Raw genomic sequence first — 19,348 nt, forward strand, 5'->3', positions numbered from 1 at the left:
GTATGATTATAGATTCAGGATGGGTTTCATACATTTCACCATCATCCAGGCAAATTAATGGGAAGAATAATGTTTTATTGTGTGTCACTGGGAGCTTATCTAAGAAATGCTATTCTGACATTTCCTTTCTCTATATTCTACTACACAAAGATAGCAGTCATCTGTTTTTGTGCCAGAACTAACAGTTTAATTTACGAAATCTTTCCTTTTATCAATTTTATCCTGACCTTTAACTACGTCATCCTTTCTTGGCAACAACAGGGGGAAATTTTCATGCATTAAAAAACAGCCAGATTTGGGTTGACTGCATCAAAAGTACATATAAACAAATACTTGGATGGGAGTTTAAAGTTGATTGGTTTGGTTATGTAGACCGAAAAAACAAAAACAACAGGGACCAGCAGTCCCTTATTATGTATTCTGATTGTGAATACATAATAAGGGACTGGAGGATTGTGCATTACTTGTCCTCCTTCGTGTTTTAACTGCAGCAGGCTCAATAAACCCTGCTTGTCCTTATTGTTTTCATGTCTTTTCAGTATCAACACTGACCAAACGCATAATTATTATAATATATTAAAGTGATACTTAAAAGAGATTAATTATAATGATTTTTTTAAAGCATTCTCATCTCTAGTTTGGTCACTTTTAACGCTATTTCAAAAGTTTTCAATTAACTTTGACTCCTGTCCGGTAGATGCCAGTAGCGCATAAATAATGCTCTTTATACTACGCAAAAGAAGAAGCGTTTTTATTGACGTTTCTGTAGACGTATGGCAGCGCGAGAAGTGAATGACGTCTTTGTATTTATTTTATTGATGGCGCTTTCCGGCCAATCATACAACGGGAAACGAATGACGTTTTTAAAGTTCGTTTTAGAGCGTTTGTTTTTGCCCAATCACGTTAAGCGAATTCGGAAGCGCCAAGAGTTGAAGGCAAATCTTGAGGCAAAGGCTAACGTAAATTCTGAAGTACATATACACAATTGTTAGGTATTTTTTTATAAACATGCCCGTTTTAGCGATATATTTAAATGGATGAAGTTAATTTTGATCGCGTTCTGCTCGTTTTACCTCAACGATGTCTAGAGTTATGAAAAGTAACGGACGCGTGCATTTGTTTGCACTTCTAGCCGCTCGCGCTACGTTGTTGCGGTAGCGTTTAAAATGTTCTTGTTTCGTTATATTAAAGTACGTGACGCCACGCCCTGTATTCGTTTTTATTCATTCAAGTTGTTAACATCCATACATCACCATTTGATCGTTGAATGCGACAGTGCGTGATCCAGTGCAGTTATGGCCTCTCAGAATGTGGTATTTGCTATCGATGTGGATTATCGACCGGATGAAAACAGCAGCACCGTCGGTGCCTATCAAAATCACCTCAAAAATTGGATATTAAGAGTCCTGCTCTGTTGTGGTAATAAATATGGACTGGAAAAAGTGCGATGGGGTTATAAATTCTTTCATTCGAGGACTGTGAAAAGTGCCACGCTTATTGCAAGAGGCGCAGATTTCAAAGAGCTTCACGAGAAGGCGTTCAGTGACTTCGAGGACGAACTGCGCGTCAAATTCAGCGTGGACGGAAAGTCGCCTAAATGTCGAGATCGCAAACTAAAACCGAGTCCGTCGAGTTGTGTCCAGAATGCTTTGAAAGAGATCCTCCTTGATTTCCAGTGGGACAGACCTGACCTGACATCTCCCACCAAAGTGACACTGAGACCAAGAAGGTCGAGTCGAAATGGCAGAAATGTCCCCTTGCAGGACGAGGACCTGTTAAGCATTGATAAAAACGTCCTGTTTGTCATTTCTGAATGTCCACGCTCCAAAAATGAATTGGGGGACTACTTGTTTCTGCGTAGGGATGACGGTAGACAACATAAAGATATACGAGAACAGGTGCTGTCCAAAAGTCTCATAGATATGCTTACCCAACGAAAAGTTGTGATGCATTGGGCTGATTCAGGCATATTGAAGGTAAGCTATAGTCCTAAGAGTGCCTAGAAAAACATTTTTCCTTTTTTAAGTGGTGTTTGTTTACTACTACTATGTGTTTTTTAGGCTAACAATGGAGTAGAAGACTACACTGGCATAGAAACAATGGCCGAGCTTCTGGAACAGATTGGTGGACAGGTGGTGCCCATGCTGTCTTCATGTTTGCCACTGAGAGATCAACACCCAGGTGTAAGCCCTGCACTGTCTATGGCAATAGATGTTTTCCCTATAGATTCTACCAATTGCTATATTCAGAACTCCGGAAGGATTTATCGACAAGCATTTCCTTGTTTGGGTGGATCTTTTTGCTGGATTGAAGGTAAATAATACAATGCAAATGTCTGTTGTGCTTAGATATATGACCCTGCATGTGAAATCAAGGCTAAAGTTTTGACTTTATCTAACAATAGATTTCACTTTAATGTAATAATCTTTACATTATGTAGGATGACAAAAAAATGCTTTAGTTGAGTTTTCACAGGCAGGGTGGGTGACATAATATCGGTGATTTGATTTCATGAAATGTTTTCGTGGCAGGTGAGAACAGGCAGTCCTGTAGTGTGATGCTTGAGCCTGTCTCGTGCAGGCAGAGATTCATGCGGCCTCCTATACAGGTGACGCTCAAAGGTGTCCTGCAGACCTTGAGCACCCCCTTCCTGTCACATTCAGCCTTAGAAAATTGGATACTGCGGTGCCCGGATGCAGAGCATGGCCAGGTGTTGTTTCAGCATCTGAGGGAGCTGTCCACTGGAGGATGTTCAATGGTAAAATAAGTAATATTATATGTGTGCTTCATTACATAAATAAAGCGAAATCTGAAAATTGGAGTCACAAAAGGTGTTTTAGAGGCTAATTCACACAGACACGACAAACAGCAACAAATTTGGAGCATGGGTACAGTTCATTTGTACCAGTCAATATGCCAAAAATGTTTACTATGTACTGTACAATATGATTATATCTGCATGCAATGTAGTATAATGTGCCTGTTGTCTCTTACAGTAATGGTGCTTTTCCATTGCATAGTACCCCACGGTTTGGGTCAGGTTGGCTTACTTTAGGGGGCTTTTCCACTGGGTGCAGATACTTTTTTTTTTGTACCACCTCGGTTGGGGTTCCAAGCGACCCGAGCTGATACCACAACGTGACACGAAAACACTGTAGATCACTGGTTGGTCTAAGAGAATCCTCACTAGCAGCGTCATCGCTATAATGTAAAAGATTAACTTTACCTGCGCTGTCTCGAGTTAACCTGTTGTCATCTGTGCTTTGCTAGAAGTTCCCAAACTCCCTTTTAGAGATGAAAAACATCCACAGGTTGAAAATCAGGAACACCATTCTAGTTTTTTCCAGACTTGCATTTTGTGCCGGCACATTCGCGACGCGCATGTCCGCATATATGCTTAAATGACAGTTAAATGACGCACCGGGTGTTTGTACAGAAACTGTCATGTGAGATGTTCAATCTTCTATTTGTGGTGGTCAATTTAAATTTTGTGGCAGACTGAGAAATTAATTAATGTATGGGGATGTATAGCATTCCAACAACGCTCTCACTTGTATGATGTCACAGCAGTAGGCAGCGCAAATATAACGACACGCCTATAATCCCTCCCACTCCGAATTGTTACTAAACTCGATCAAAAAGCTAACCAAGCCAAAGTGAGGTGAGCTGACCCAAATTAAACCGTGGGGTACTATGCAATGAAAAAGCGCCTTAAGTGAATTCGGTTGGCACGGCATGAATACAACAGCCAACATAGTATTTCTGTGTTAGCTGGAATTTGTAAGATCAGTGTGAGTTAGCCTTTATAGTAGCCAATATACTCCATATTATTGCAAACTTGATTTAGTTGTTACCATAAAACAAATCATTTTGCCAGTTTGATGTAAGATCTGTTTATTTGCACAGCTAGCGGAGGTGAATGAAGGAGGTGTGGTTTGTTCAGCGGTGCTGTCCGTGCTGTCGTCCTCCACAGCTTTGCTCAATGTCCTTCAGCCTTTGATAACTCAGGGAAACGAGCACCTGCCTGAAAGTCTTGTTTCCTCGGAAACCACGGACATCTCCACGGACTTGCCTGATGTTGTCACCAGTGTTCTCAATGTGATATACGGCATCATGGAGACCGAGGATTGCACAGGTGTGGTTTGGGTTTGCAGTGCCGAGTGCAGTTTGCATTTGTGGTGTAAAATTGTGTAGTATAATTATTCCACATTGCAATTTATTTGTGTTTGTGGGTTCCAGATCAAGCAAAGCAGACATTTGTTCCTGACTGGGTCAGTCAAGAGCTCAAACAGGAATCTTGTCCAAGGAACAATGGCCTGGTAGAGGGTTGGTTCCCTCTGTCTGACCAATCAGGAATCAGCTCCAACCTTATGGAATCAATGAGGTTTTTTCTTTTTACCTTTTTTACTTAACTGTTTATTTAAAATAGGACTTATTGTTTCTACCATTGTTTATTAAAGGGATAGTTCGGCCAAAAATGATATTAAAGCCATGTTTTACTTACCCCCAAGCTGTCCGAGTTGCATATGTCCATCGTTTTTCAGACAAACACATTTTCGGATATTTAAGAAAATGTTTTAGATCTTTCAGTTGATTAAATGTAATGTTACGGGGTCTACCCATAGTCCACGACCTTCAAGTCCAAAAAAGTGCGTCCATCCATCACAAATTAAATCCAAACGGCTCCAGGATGATAAACAAAGGTCTTCTGAGGGTAATCCGCGCGGTGTTGTTGTAGAAATATCCATATTTAAAACTTTATTAATGAAAATAACTTCCTTCTGGTAGCGCCGCCATCTTAGACTCCTCTGTATTCAGGAGAGAGTATTAGCGTAGTGTACGCACTTTTCTTAGTGACGTATGACAAATTCGGAGGGCGGGGGGACAGTGCAGCAGCAGAGACTCTCTCCTGAATACAGAGGAGTCTAAGATGGCGGCGCTACTGGAAGGTATTTATTTTCGTTAATAAAGTTTTAAATATGGATATTTCTACAACAACACCGCACGGATTACCCTCAGAAGACCTTTGTTAATCATCCTGGAGCCGTTTGGATTTAATTTGTGAAGGATGGACGCACTTTTTTGGACTTAAAGGTCGTGGACTATGGGTGGACCCCGTAACATTACATTTAATCTACTGAAAGATCTAAAACATTTTCTAAAATATCCGAAAATGTGTTTGTCTGAAAAACAATGGACATATGCAACTCGGACAGCTTGGGGGTGAGGAAATCATGGGTTTAATATCATTTTTGGCCGAACTATCCCTTTAATGATTTTACACCATTCAACAAAAATATATGTTTTGCATTTGCAGATTGCTGCATGCAGCTCCTGAAGATGAAGAACATGCAGAGGAGCATTCAGACTCTCAGGAGGATCTTACCAGCTGTCTTTCAGAGCTCTATCAGAGCAGCACAACTAGCTCTAAAAGCAACCAAAGGTCCAAACGTAAGTAGGAAGTGGTACAAGACTGGAGTTATTTTGATGTTTACAATGATTTTTGTTACTAATGTCCCTCTTTTACCTTTTAGGAGGTACCCAGCGCACACCAGTAAGACAGAAGATGAAGACAATGAGTCGCTCTTTACAGATGCTGAACGTTGCTCGCTTGAATGTTAAAGCTCAAAAGAATCAACCTGATAGCAGCTCTACTGGTTCTGTCAAAGGGAATGAAAAAGGGGGAAAGAGATGCTCTGGCGATCGAACCAAGCCTGGCCTCCTTCGTGAGTATCTCAACCTGAGATCCTGTTTTTATTTGGTGTGAAATTACAGTATTCTACTGTAACTGCTATTCAGTGTAGTGCTGCAACGACGCGTCGACGTCATCGATTACGTCGACTATGAAAATACGTCGACATGCGTAAAATGCGTCGACGCGTCGCTGTTTACATTCATTTCGCGTAATGGCGGCTTCTGCTCCTGGCAGTGTTATCCATACATTGATTTGTTTGTGTGCGCCACAAAATCAACAATGGCCGCAACATTTAACGTTACATTTTTATTTTCATTTAAAACGGCTTCATTTATTGTTGTGCGCGCTCGGTGGTGCCTCTCGTGTGCACGCGCGCTCTCTCTCTTTCTCTGCGTGAAGCCCCTAGACAGCGCCTCTCATACATGACACTGAATGAAAGAATTAAAAGTTGGCTGTGTTTTGTACTGGCATTTTCACATAAACGTCAGATGTTACTGGCAGAGAAGACGACTGATTCGAGTTTATCGTGAAAGATTAGCAGTGTTTTCCCACACAAACAGGTTATGTGCTTGTGCGCGAGCTCTCTCTCCTATGCCCGCGCATGCCTTCTGTAGTAACTCTGTGTAATGGCAATGTTTAATTTGCACCGAATTGTGAGTTGTCATGCCACCGGGTTGAAGGTTGCTGCTGCCAGCACTTATTCAGCCCCACTCGCGTAATTTGCCGGCTTTAAAAATGTTAGCGCAAGACACGGGTTGTTTTTCAAAGCGCTCGCCTGTGAACATGAGTTTAGATTCAGATGCGTCTGTATTTGAGGGCGTTTGCCGCGCGTCTAGATGCGCGACCTGATACGAACGGCCACTTAAATGAAAATGAGACAAATAATGAATGATCTATGAATTGTTATATTATTCATCGTCTTTTGATAACAAAAACTTATTTGATGCAAAACTCATCAGTTTATTTAAAACGTTTCATATGAATATAATGTTTTCTTAAGTAAAACAAGTCCATTCAATATTTGTTCTTTTATGACACAAGGTATTTGGCAATGTACATGATCCAAGTACTAAAAATTAAGATAAGGATTTTTTATTTTTCCTCCTGTTCCTCTGCATACTTGATAAATCTTGCTTGTGTATTGTATATCAGGAGTTTCTAAACTTTTTCAACCCAACAGGTAATCTCAAGACCCACCATTTTTTAAAAATAGAAATATAGGGGAAAACACAAACACATTTGTTCCCTTTTAGTAGCTTTTGAATATGTTTAATTGAATAATATAAAAATACCTTATCTTAGGGCTGCAAGATTAGAGCAAAAATCATAATTGTTTACTGTATTTGCATTGATATGGAAATTATCTATTTAAAAAAATACAATGAATTGCAAGGATGCAGAAAACAGTTCACTATTGCACACTTATGTATAGGCTACTGAGGATTTAACTGTATTATTTTAATATAGTCAGTCATGAACTAAAGTGGGCCGGTCTAAGTCATGAAACTCCAGGGCTGAAAATGAGTCCCACTCCGGCCCTGGGTGGTTTCCATTAGCTTAAGCCAGGACTAGACCTTAGTTTAATTAGGAAATATAATTAGTTTAAACAAACATGCCTTACTAAAAACATTACTTGTGTGCATTTTGAGGCCAAACTAAGGGCACTGGTGTATTTTAAGATATGTCAGTGCAAGATGTTTTCAGTTTGGACAACTCTTATATTTATTTTAGTCTAGGACTAGTCTAATCCCTGTCTGGCTGTCCCCCATATATATCTGACAACAGAACAGATAATATGTGAAAATAGCATTCAGTTGTGTTAAAATACAATAAAACAAACAATAACTGTCAGATCAGACAGAGAGTAGAAAACAGATTATCCAACAGATTAAATAGCTAATCAAAAAAAGAACACTGTATTAATAATAAAAAATACTCGTTAGACTAGTCGACTAATCGGAAAAATAATCGCTAGATTAGTCGACAGAAGAAATAGTCGTTAGTTGCAGCTCTAATTCAGTGTTATGGTTTATTAACTTTTAGTCCAAATTTGAAATGCTAATCTTATCAGGGTTCCCACAGGTCCTTAAAATCCTTGAAAGTTTGTGAATCTGGGAAAAAAGTCAAGGCCCTGGGAAGTTTTTGAAAATATGCATGCATAGATACAGGTCATTTGAAAGTGCTTGAATCTGTTTTGGGAAAAAAGTTTTCTGGAAAAAAATCCATATTATTCCCTGTGTAGTGTAGGATAACTAAATAAAAATTTTCATTTGTATGTGAATGTTGATTCATAGCAAAATGCTTTTTTGCATAGTTGTATGCATAGGCCTGCATCCCTGTAACGCCGTCTTTGGCAATATTTCAGATAGCGATATACTTCCTTGCTCCCGCGTCACCCAGTCTTTGTCGTTAAGCCTCACCATTGGTTGAATTTGATATACACGTTGAGACACATTTACCACTGGATGCGTCCCCAAAGTGTCACCACAGTTACGCAGCGTGAGTTCCCTCGAAAGGGAACTGTAACAATGTATCAATCATAAAGGTAACACGATGTAACCTTGCTCTCACTTGAAATGTGTCCCCACATTTAGTCCTTGAATTTGAGGATATTGGACCTGGAAAGTTCTTGAAAGGTCCTTGAATTTGAAGTTGACTAAGGCTATGTTTACATAAATGCGTTTATCCTTTAAAATGCGTTACTTTTGCTACGTTTACGCCTTTCATCTACACTACATCACCGTTTTCGACCCTCATAAACTGATTCGTTCGCAAACGCTGAAGACCCTGTTTTAGTTTGAGAACTCAGACGTTGCTCTGAGTGTAAATGAACGTAGACGGAGTCTTATGTAAACGAACAGCTGATGTAAACGTGACAGCGCATCATTTTCAAAGTAAAAATTATTTTATTCATGTAAATGTTGGTTTGCAACGGAGGTTTTGCCAAAAAATAGTAAACATCTACCAACCAGCTATTATAAACGCTATATCGGATTGTTTTAACATGTATCCTTATAGATAATGTCTGTTTTATATGAATGTTTGAGTATTGTTGGGTTTAATGCGTTTATGTTTTGTTTAAATTTAGTTAGCTTACGAAAGATAGACTGTAATTTTAAACGCCATATAGGCGTTGTAAAGGCCAATGTGAAGGGAGAATTGTAATGGGTCAGACATTATTTTCCAGTTTAATGTAAGTTTTGTTTGCTACTTTAAAATGAATTTCGTTTCAGATAATTTGTCTCTTAATTTGAATCTATGTTTTGTTGATAAGTTTTGTGAATATAAATTAATAAAAACAATAAACTCAACGTCATTAATATATAATGCTCGTTTAGGCGCTTGCGCTTTTAGCTATTTGTGTGTTGCTAGCGGAGGACGTGCACGGACCTCGCACAATTATAAAAATTAATGCAATAAGCATTTCTGGTAGGCTAAATTAATACTTGACCTCTTACTATGTTTGATTGAAGTTTGCATTTGCTAAAATTTATTTTTGCTTCAAGTTCGCTACTGTTAGTACTGTTCACTTGAATGCTTTCTTTTTAAATCATAAAGACCTTTCTGTTTAGTTATAAAATCAAAATTAACCTATAAATCATATTAATATGTTGTAGGGGGGAGATAGAACAGTATAAGACTTTCTCAAACACATCTTTATAGGTTAAAAAATAGTGTCTGTTATAGTTGCCAGCAAAGGACCCATGTATGACTTTTTGTCAATATCGCACACCCCTAGGCTGCGTAAACGCGCAAAGGTAAGCTATTATTAGAGTAATAAGTTATTTGACACTTTTATGCGCATGCCCAGTTACATGATTGGTCATGTTTCATGGGTTTATGGTGGTGTATAGTGTGGATGAAGATTCTTTTTAAAATGCCAGTATAAACGAGGATCGTTTTCATTTTAAAATGCCGTTTTAAAACGCAAATGCTCTAATGTAAACATGGCCTAAGGTGTGGGAACCCCGAATGTAGTTCAGCTGCTAACAATGCTAAGATCATGTTCTGTTCCCAGGGAACACGCAGACTTGAACTATATAGCAATGCATGGAGTGTCACAGTGATGACCTATTTTTGTAGGCCAACCCCGGAAGTTAGCAGGACACTGGTTCCCTCGCTAAAAAAACTGTTTATTTTCCCCATAGACCTTTGGATTATTGCAAAAATTAAGCTCTGTGTTAAACAAATGTTTATGACACTTACTTGTTTTGTTTAACAAGCTAGTCTTCATAGATGAACACAACTTTTATGATTTTTGATGCCTAAATATATTTACTAGATATAAAAAAACATACAAATTTAGACTTTCATAAAATTTATAAAAGTTGTGTTCATCTGTGAATATTTCTCGTTGGACAAAACGTGCAAGTGTCATAAACATTTGTTCAACACAAAGCTGATTTTTTCTGATAATTCAAAAGTCTGGGGAAAATGAATGGGCTTTTTGAAGAACTTCCAGGGATGACCTACAAAAATACTTCATCCCTGAGGCACTCAAGTGTCAAAGCACCTGACAAATGCTTATACGTGGAAATGTAACAAAATGTTCAAACATTTTCAAACAGACTTCACCAATGAGGAAGAGCTGCTCTCCCACCTGAAAACCACTTATCAGAAAGCTGTGGAGGACAGATCAGTGTCTGTTCTCTCTCAGGTCCAGGATTTGCTCTTAGTTTTAAAGGCATTCATCAAAACCAACACAGATGCGGAGGTGAGTGATATAAACTCAATACAGCAAAATCACACAGCTGTGTTGAACAAACTGCAAAACATGCCCTTCATAATGTAATCAATTTTAGAGAAGTGCATGTAAATAACATTTTTGCTCATTTTATTTCTACCTTACATTTTCACAGGTTTCATTCTTGGATTTTGTGCAGAAGAATCTGTTAAAAACCTCTCAGTCTATTCGTCAGCTTTATGGAGACTCTACTGATGTTGAAAGTAAAATCAGGGAGTAAGTACCAACCCAAAGCAAATCACCTGCTAAGCTATTGTGTTAAGATAGTAGAGTAAAATTACTTTGATCTTGTGTGTAGTATCTTTCGAGACAATAGTGTTGTTAAAACATGAATCGTTTTATAGATGTCAGGTGCAAGCAGTTCTCAGACTTGAGTTGTGCAGACAACCAGAACAAGAAGATGATGATGTTGTGGAACAGAGAGTGGAGGATGTAAGAAAACAATATATTTTTAAAACCTTTTTTCTCATAATGTATTTGTAAAACTATACATCGTAGTCATATTTATTTGATATTTATCTCTGTGTTAATTTAAGGTGGCTGATATGCTTCGGATTATCTCTCGGAGTAAGGACGCTAGTTACTTGTCGAAGTTTATGCAGGATGAAGTCCTTCCAGTGTAAGTAAACAAAACTTCAATGATGTGCAAGACAAAGACAGTATTTATACTAAATTATCTATTTTTTTTTTGTATCTCCCAGGTATTTGAACATCATCCCCAAGGCTCTGGCCGACGTCTATCACAGTCTTGGGACTCAGCTTCCAGAGGCGCTCATTGCCGTTCTTCCCTCTGACTTCTTCAGTGATGAATCTTTGGCTAAGGACAGCGTGTCTGTGAGTCCCTCCCCTTTTTCTGCCACGCAGAGCAACGTCTCCAGTGTTGCAGATCACCTGGAGGAGCTACGCAATCGCTCCGCTAAGAAAAGAAGGTAATTTTTGAATACAAAATGTTGTCAAATCATGTACTTAGTTTTTTTATAAAAGTGAATATGTGAACTTTTCCCCTCGCTTTCATAGACACAACAAGCTTACACGACACAAGAGCATGACTGAAGCTCCTCAAGCACTTCGACAGATAGAAATGCCAAAAAAGTCCACGCGTCTGGTGAGCTTTCGTTCTTCTATTGCACTTTCCCTGTTATTTCCTGACTAAGTTTATCTTATAATGACAGTTTCCTAAGTCAGAAGTGTGCGGGTAACTGATATAAAAATGTGGTTGAATTAGTGATGCACCGATGTATCGGCCGCCGATATTAATCGGCCGATTTTTGATGAATTTGAAATCATCGGCATATCGGCAATAGCACGAGAAAGGCCGATACCGATTGTTTATTAATTAACTGCATAAAGAAATCCATTATATGTAAAAAAAAAAAATAAGTTAATGTTGTTAATAAAATAAATGCTGAATAGCAAAAACCACCTTTGAAGGTTGTCATGCTGTCTTATTATATTTGTTTTAGCTTAATTTGTGCCTTTCTTATTATGTTGGTCAGTTGAATGTTAATTAGATCCAATCCATGTTCAGTAAAAATAATTTGATGCAGAAATAAACTAGCTAATAGACCAACTGTATAGTATTGTATACAAGTGTTTAATATCGGTATCGGCCAGAAGTTGTCTGTTTAAATCGGTATCAGCCCCAAAAAATCCTATCGGTGCATCCCTAGTTTGAATTAAAGTTTATATCCTGTAATGTGGCATGCTTATATTTTAACACTATAAAACAACTTTTTATATTGTTAATGTGGCATGCATACTCAACATTTTTGTAAAATGAACAGTAATAAACTTATAAAATAAGGAAAAAGTGAACAGCATTGTAAAACTGTCCTGAGTACATCTATATACTGCTAAAATAGTAAAATATTATGCATCAGCTAGTTGACATGCTAATTTATTTAGCTTCATATTGAAGTACAAAGAGTTGCTCAAATGTTAACATAACTCTCTTGATATGTACAGACAAAGCCAAAACTTTCCGCTCCAGTAGAAAAACCTGCCGTGGAGGAGCCACTTCCTCAAAAGCAAACAGTTCAAGGTTATTTGATGGCTCTTTTCATTTTACACTTCATCCTCTGGATTTATAGGATAGATCTGTAATCTGTGTTTTTATATTTGTTCACAGAAGTAACAAAGGTTAGGAGGAATCTCTTTAACCAAGTGACGGTATCTCCTTCAAAAAAGTCCAAAATGCCCAGAAGTCAGTCTGTGTCAGCGGTGGAGGGACTCAGAAAACGAAAGCGGTCAAATGTGGAGGATGACGGTAGGTTTCTTTTGAGTTTAATTGAAGTTGTTTAATGAAACCGCAATGTGGTATGTGAACTTCAACCTTTACATTTTTTTAATTATATAGAAAAACATGCTCTGTTGACAAAGAAAGTATCTGAGACGCCACTACATAAGCAGGTGTCTCATCGCTTACTTCACAGACAAAGAACTGGCAGGTGAGTCCTATGGCCTAGAATCATTTTAAGATAGTCGTGATTGGTTTTGGGACTAAATTGCATTTTAAGGATAAGATGGTACAGTCTATTACAATATATTAATAAGCATGCAGTTTAACATGAAATCTCTATTGTTGCCTTTATCACAGGAGATCTGGAGAATCTGATGTTTGCATTATTGAGGAATCTCCTATCAAACCAGCTGCTGGTAAGTGTATAATGTTGAGATGTCAGATAAACATAAACTATTTACCTTTGGTGTACTACAGATATAGTCATGTCTAAGATATATAAATGAACAACATACACATAGATACATGTATATTTATTTCTTAAAGGGATAGTTCACCCAAAAATGGAAATTCTGTTATAATTTACCCACTCTCAATGTGTATACATTTCTTTGTTCTGATAAACACAAAGGAAGATATTTTGAGAAATGTTTGTAACCAAACCGTTGGTGAGCCGCATTCATTTCCATAGTTGGAAAAAAAGAACATTATGGAAGTGAATGGGGCTCATGAACGGTTTGATTATGAACATTGCTTAAAATATCTTCCTTTGGGTTCATCTGAACAAAGAAATATACAGGTTTGTAACAACATGAGAGTGGGTAAATGATGACAGAAACTATCCCTTAAATCACATTTGCTTTACATTTGATGTTTTCAATGTAAAATGACCACTTATTCATGATCAAGTTGCTATAATAAATTTTTTTTCAGACCTAAGGAGGAGTCCAAGAATTAAAAGTCTTACTAGGCGACATTCCAGCGTGTTTTATTCAAGTTCGCAGCCACGTTCCCGAAACCTGGACCGTGCACTATCCTCCTCTCAGCTTTGCCACTCTGAGGGTAAAGGTGAGCTGGATATAACATTAAGTGATGCCAATGTCAACATTTTTGCAGTATTGAATTATTATTAAAGGACAAGTTCGGTATTTTAGACTTAAAGCCCTGTTTTCAGATTGTTTATGGTCAAATAGAATGGTTTTGACTGAAATTTCGACATTTGCGGCTGCCCTGAGAATTTTTGCGTGTTAGTGTTTCATCTCACACCCCTACAATGGGTTTAATGGTGCACTGGAACAATCCTTCCTAAAATGCATTAAACTTTCGTTTACAAAGACGTGAAACTCACCAAGTGGTCAGGGGTGTTCACTGATATGCTCACACAAAAATCGCTGCAAAAGATACTTCCGGGTTTAAAAAGTTGCGGAAGGTATTGCGGAAAGACGGAAAATCTCGTCATTGGCGGGGAAGCGTTTTCTCTCAATTGACGAGATATCTCGTCAATGGCGGTGAAAGAGTTAATTTGAAAACATTATCTGAAGATTTTAAAGTAACACTTTACAGTTTTTGTAGGTGGATTCAACGTTAGTTCTGTAAGGTCACCAGTTAGGCTTCTTTTCGGCGCCACCCAATCCCCTGGTAGACTACGGCAGCCAACATCATCCTTTTCTGGAGATCAGGGCAACAAAGAGTCGTCACATATCTCTGCAGCTTTTGAGGTAATGCATCCTTAATATACTGTTAATTAAAATAATATGGACTACATATAAAGTCGAGATTATCTTCATTGTTTTGTCATTTATTTGTATTTCAGAGTCGTAATAAAACTCCACAAAAGTTACCTTCTGATCCATCTGGATCTGCTGTTGGGTGCAGAACCCCTCAGTCCCCAAGAACTCCATGCCGGACAGTTGGAGAGAATGGGATGACCCTAAGGGGGTCACCGTCTGCAAAAGTGGTTCACACGCCCAAGAAAAGCCCGCTGAAAGGAATACTGAAGACGCCAATGAAAAGCCTCCTGGATTGTGTTTCTCCAAATGGTGCTTGGCTGAGGAGCCCAAACATAAAAACGCCAAAGAAATGCGTCACTTGGTCTCCATCTCCACGAAAGCATCTGTTCGAAAACCCAGTTAATGTGCCAGTCTCTCCCGTGTTTACAAAAAGGGTTTCACCTAGGCTGCTAACACTGGGCAAGAATTCCAATCCAGGTGAAAGGACTGAAGTTTTTAAGACACCTGACAAAGTGCCCCTGAGGAATTGCAAAGCATCTCCTGGCAATGAAGTTTCTGGAAATCTTGATCCAGCGGAGTCCACTGTGAAGTCAGGAAAGATTAGGAGAGCGCTGGCATTACCTTGCATGGTTACAAAAGGATCTGATGACATTGGTTTCATTGACTCAGAGGCAATTCTTTTTTCACCTTCACCTTTTAAATTGGATATAGAAACAATAATAGCAAGCCCCATCTATAAGATGTGCACACGCTCTGGGATGACGCCTGTAAAAGACTCCTCTTCGCCTTCTAACAAATTTCAAGCCATTCTAGGTACTAGCCCTTCTCCTCGTAAGCGTCTAGCTTCACCTAAAAAGAAATCAAGTGTGTCCCCTGACATGAATAAATCTGGTATCAGCTATCAAAGCAGTTTAGTTGGCGAATCCAAAAACACTGAACAAAATGAGACCATCCATAGAAAAGCTGAGGAGACTTCATCGTCTGACTCGCAGCAGTTTGATGGCTCTGAATTTAGCACTACCACAGAGGAAGATAGCATTGATATATCTAACGCATCGGTAATAAAGACCCAGCTGACCGGTGGCATTAAAATGAACATTGCTTTCTCCAGAAAATCCTCTGGAGTTTTCGAATTCAATAGCAAACACGCCACCCCATCTCAAACAACTCCAAGTCGAAGCTACGGCTTCCGTCAGACACCAGATCGCCGACAAAGAGAGGCAGAAGCCCGTCTTGGAAAGTCACCGGGAACGCCAAAGTTTTCCACCCCAAGAGCAAGAAAATCTCTTGGGTGTGAAAAAGAGGCCACTGAGCCTCAGCCGCTAACTTATGAAGTGGAGATGGAGATGCTAGCATCAGGCCTGCCCAAACTGAAGTTAAGACGAATAGATTCTTTCAACGCAGGAGAGCCACCTAATAGTGCAACCAAGGCCGTGCCCCCGCATCTCATGCATCGTAACGTGAGGACCCCGCAAAATGAAAGCCCTCTCGCGCAGTGTTCTAGACATCGGGAATTCGGCTGCATTTCTCCCTCACTCTGCAGTCGCGGCACCCCTGCCAAAAGTACACCCGGAAACGGCGTACAGACGTACATATGTCAGTCAATGACTCCAACGCGGTATCCAACATCTAACCAATCCCCGCTGGGTGAAATCACCCCTTTGACTCCATCTCCCCAGAGTAGAGGGCGGTCGACCCCAGAAAACCTCAACAGTTGGCCACGTAAAAAAAGGGCACGGATCGAGACGTATGGGAACAAAGAGCAGGTCATCAAAGGAGTGCCGCTTCTCGAAAAGACTGGGGTATTGGAGGATCCAGAGCTCGAAGGTGTATTCTATATTCAAGGGGCGGACGAGCTTAAAGAAACGGTGAATGCCCCAACCGGTCAAAGAAAATTGGGCCTGCTATCAAGACGGGACCATCAGTGCTCACCAGAAGGCATGGACTGGACTGATACGTTGCAAGAGTGTGATGTGATAGAAACCGTTAAGCCTGAACAGTTCACATGGATGGGCAGAAAAGGTAGTAAGCTACAAGTCAGCATGAATGTTACTTAAATATATCACATGACCTTTGTTTTTGTGTTTACAATGTTGCTTTTATGCTTTTCTTTCAGTGGATACACCTCCAGGCCCTAAAATGAAGAAACCGGTGTCTGCTAGTGGAATCTTCGCCCTGACGCAGTCACCACTATTATACAAAAAATCAACTGTGACAGGTGGAGCATCACAATTTGATGGTGAGACATTAAAGATGTACATGTTGTAGCTAGTGTAATTTGAAAAAAAACTAAACATTGCAAACTAAAAAATTTGCAGATAAACTTGCAAACTTGAAAGACTCGATGCTTTCCATCATCAGTTGCGCTCCTGTAGGTGGGTCAGTGACAAAACGGTTTGGCAAGATGAGAAATTCAAAAATCTTAAAAAAAAAAACTTGTTTTGTTAAAAATGCATCAAGTTAATTTCAATGCACATTGTGTAAATTTTATGCAATAAAAAATTACATTTGCACCGTTTTTATGAAAGTTAAAACTGAATGGACCTGAAAATGTCAAATGGTGTAACCGCCAATTGCGCCAAAGAATTAAAAATATTAAATATTTTATCCACATTGATGGCATGTAAGCATAATCATTAAAAAGTTTTTTTTAAATTATAGAATTTTATTAATTATTTCTAAATGTAAATTTTAATGCGTTTTTGTTATATTTGTCCTGACATATGCTGAAAACAGCTCTGTTTTCTAAATTATCATTGACAAATTATGTAAAAATGTATGTAAAAAAATTGTATTACACTTAACTAGATGATTATATTTTATTCCACATTTTTTATGAATATATTGCAATTATCCCCCAAATATTCTTTCAAAATTAAATAAAACCAGGCTTGGTCCCCAATAAAGAGAATGAATGAAAGTAATCTGCAAATTTATTTTGAAATTTTAACCTTTTTACATTTAATTGAACTATACGGACACAAAATAATTAACTTCACGTCATTGACCCAGGTGTCTGGAAACCCCCCAAAAATGTCATCTTTAATATTTTGAATTTAAACTGCCATACCTGTTCAACCTTTAGATATCAATAATACATACTGCTCCTTAAGTTCTTGATTTACTTTGTTTTACAACCGTGTTTTTACAAATGTATATTTATACTCCCAACAGGATCGAAGTCTGATGATACGTCTCCTCTTTCCCAGTCCAGGCGACAAAGGACGCCAAGTAGGACATTCCCCCGAAAGAAACTTTTAGACTAACTAACTAATGTTGCTTTGAGAAAATGTAATTTTTATAAAATGTTTGTCTGCTTTAAATGTTGTGTATATTAAGTGACAATTTCTGCTTGTATGATAATGCATTACACGGTATTGTATATTTTGTTCTTTTTGTATATTACAGAAATGTTGCAACGGGGCATTTGACCTGGTTTGATTTTGTGGTTTTTATGTGTTTTTTTTTTACTCATTTGGCAGCTGTCATAATGTGAATAAATGTAAATGTTAAACAGATTATTTTAATAAAGACACTGTTTTTGAGCCTCTGCATGCTGCTTTTATGTTTTAGTTTTTTTAGGAATTAATGCAAATATTTTTATTACAGTCAAGTACCCACTCATTTATTATGTTTCATAAGATGCAAAAGCATTGCATGGAAATGATCAGTCATGTGTGAAATGTTTTTTTTTTAGAGTACGGTAATTGATGTGTCTTATGTACAGGACTTCCTGCTTGTTAGTATTGTAGGTTTAATTAAAATTTTGTTATTATGTTTGTAGAGGCAGTCTAATGCGTTGTGATGCTAAAATTAAAGTATTACTGGTATTTATTAATCTCTTTCAGGTTTACTGAATAACTATTATTTTTAGTAAATTTGTAGTATATAACTTTTATGCTTTTATTTAGCACAAAAACAACAATGTTCTTATTTTAAACTATATTTAAGTATATTTTTAGTCAGTATATGGACTGTGTACTGCTCTATTTTAATACTTTTTCACTCAGTTTAGAATAACATTTCCTTGAATAGGCTGCTTGATGCCAAACTGTAAAAAGTTTTTTTTCCAGTGTGGTCATTTTTGGTTACTCAAACAGACCTCAGTTCTGATCTCTTAACAGTTAGGGGTGTAAAGAACAAAGTGTCAAAAATGTTCTCTCAACACAAATTCCAGTTGACTTCAGCAACAGTCTTGCGATGTCTTGGGTGTTACTTTTGTGGCCAGCTCCATAAATTTCTTAGACTAGTAGTACAAGTTATGTTTCAAAGTAATCTCATTTTTTGTTTTGAAGGGGACATATCATGAAAATCTGACTTTTTTCCATGTTTAAGTGCTTTAACTGGGTACCCAGTGCTTCTATCAATCAAAATAAATATGAAAAAGAACAACCCTGTAACTTAGTTTTGGTAAACCATTCTCGGCAAGCATGTGGAAAAAATACATCGATGAAATTTGTCTCCCCTTGTGATGTCAGAAGGGGATAATACCGCCCCTTAATCTGCACTATTCAACCAAGGCACTGCCATTTAGTGCAGAGATCAGCTCATTTGCATTTTAAAGGACACACCCAAAAACAGCAAATTTTTGAAATTATCTTTGGGGGATTTTGAGCTAGAACTTAACATACATACTCTGAGGACACCACAAATTTATTTGACATCTTAAAAATGTCCCCTTTAAGACTCACCTTAACTAAGTCTTACATAAAAAGTAGATTGGTGTAATCTGCATTCAAAACTGATTAGTCCTAGTTCTTAATTGGCAACAATGTTTATGCAACAATCACACTTGGGTTCCAACTATCCAACTGGTTTACCATGCTGTGTGGATGTGTTAAACTGCAATAATCTGCACAGACATCGATGTCATTTTGCACAAAAAAAAAAAACAGATTAATCTATACATTTGTATGAAAAAAAGCAGAGAAAAGGGCACA

The 19,348-nt window shown here is 38.1% G+C and overlaps 1 protein-coding gene across 2 annotated transcripts; it reads left to right on the forward strand.

Annotated features, from left to right (window-relative positions):
- Window positions 1-719: 719 nt before the first annotated feature.
- Window positions 720-17,960, forward strand: ticrr (TopBP1-interacting, checkpoint, and replication regulator). Of its 2 annotated transcripts, none has more exons than XM_065291968.2 (22): window positions 720-1,976; window positions 2,061-2,313; window positions 2,532-2,758; window positions 3,907-4,135; window positions 4,240-4,384; window positions 5,318-5,451; window positions 5,535-5,726; window positions 10,264-10,409; window positions 10,555-10,655; window positions 10,784-10,871; window positions 10,976-11,058; window positions 11,141-11,368; window positions 11,457-11,544; window positions 12,405-12,480; window positions 12,568-12,705; window positions 12,796-12,886; window positions 13,036-13,094; window positions 13,612-13,746; window positions 14,242-14,396; window positions 14,492-16,430; window positions 16,525-16,647; window positions 17,583-17,960. In XM_065291968.2, exons 1-22 carry the CDS (start codon window positions 1,296-1,298, stop codon window positions 17,672-17,674), a joined length of 5,403 nt encoding a protein of 1,800 aa, XP_065148040.1. In that variant the 5' UTR covers window positions 720-1,295; the 3' UTR covers window positions 17,675-17,960. The 2 variants fall into 2 exon arrangements, with proteins under 2 accessions (XP_065148040.1, XP_065148041.1); XM_065291969.2 differs by having other exon boundaries at window positions 14,251-14,396.
- The last annotated feature ends 1,388 nt before the right edge of the window (window positions 17,961-19,348 follow it).

Source organism: Paramisgurnus dabryanus, chromosome 23 (assembly GCF_030506205.2).
Source record: "Paramisgurnus dabryanus chromosome 23, PD_genome_1.1, whole genome shotgun sequence".
Classification (NCBI taxonomy): Eukaryota; Metazoa; Chordata; class Actinopteri; order Cypriniformes; family Cobitidae; genus Paramisgurnus; species Paramisgurnus dabryanus.

Bases quoted from the DNA above. Each gene is read 5' to 3' on its own strand.
- ticrr (XM_065291968.2), top strand. From the start codon at position 1,296: ATGGCCTCTCAGAATGTGGTATTTGCTATCGATGTGGATTATCGACCG. The intron at 5,452-5,534 runs GTAAGTAGGAAG...TTTACCTTTTAG, and splicing joins AAGCAACCAAAGGTCCAAAC to GAGGTACCCAGCGCACACCA. The intron at 16,648-17,582 runs GTGAGACATTAA...TACTCCCAACAG, and splicing joins TGGAGCATCACAATTTGATG to GATCGAAGTCTGATGATACG.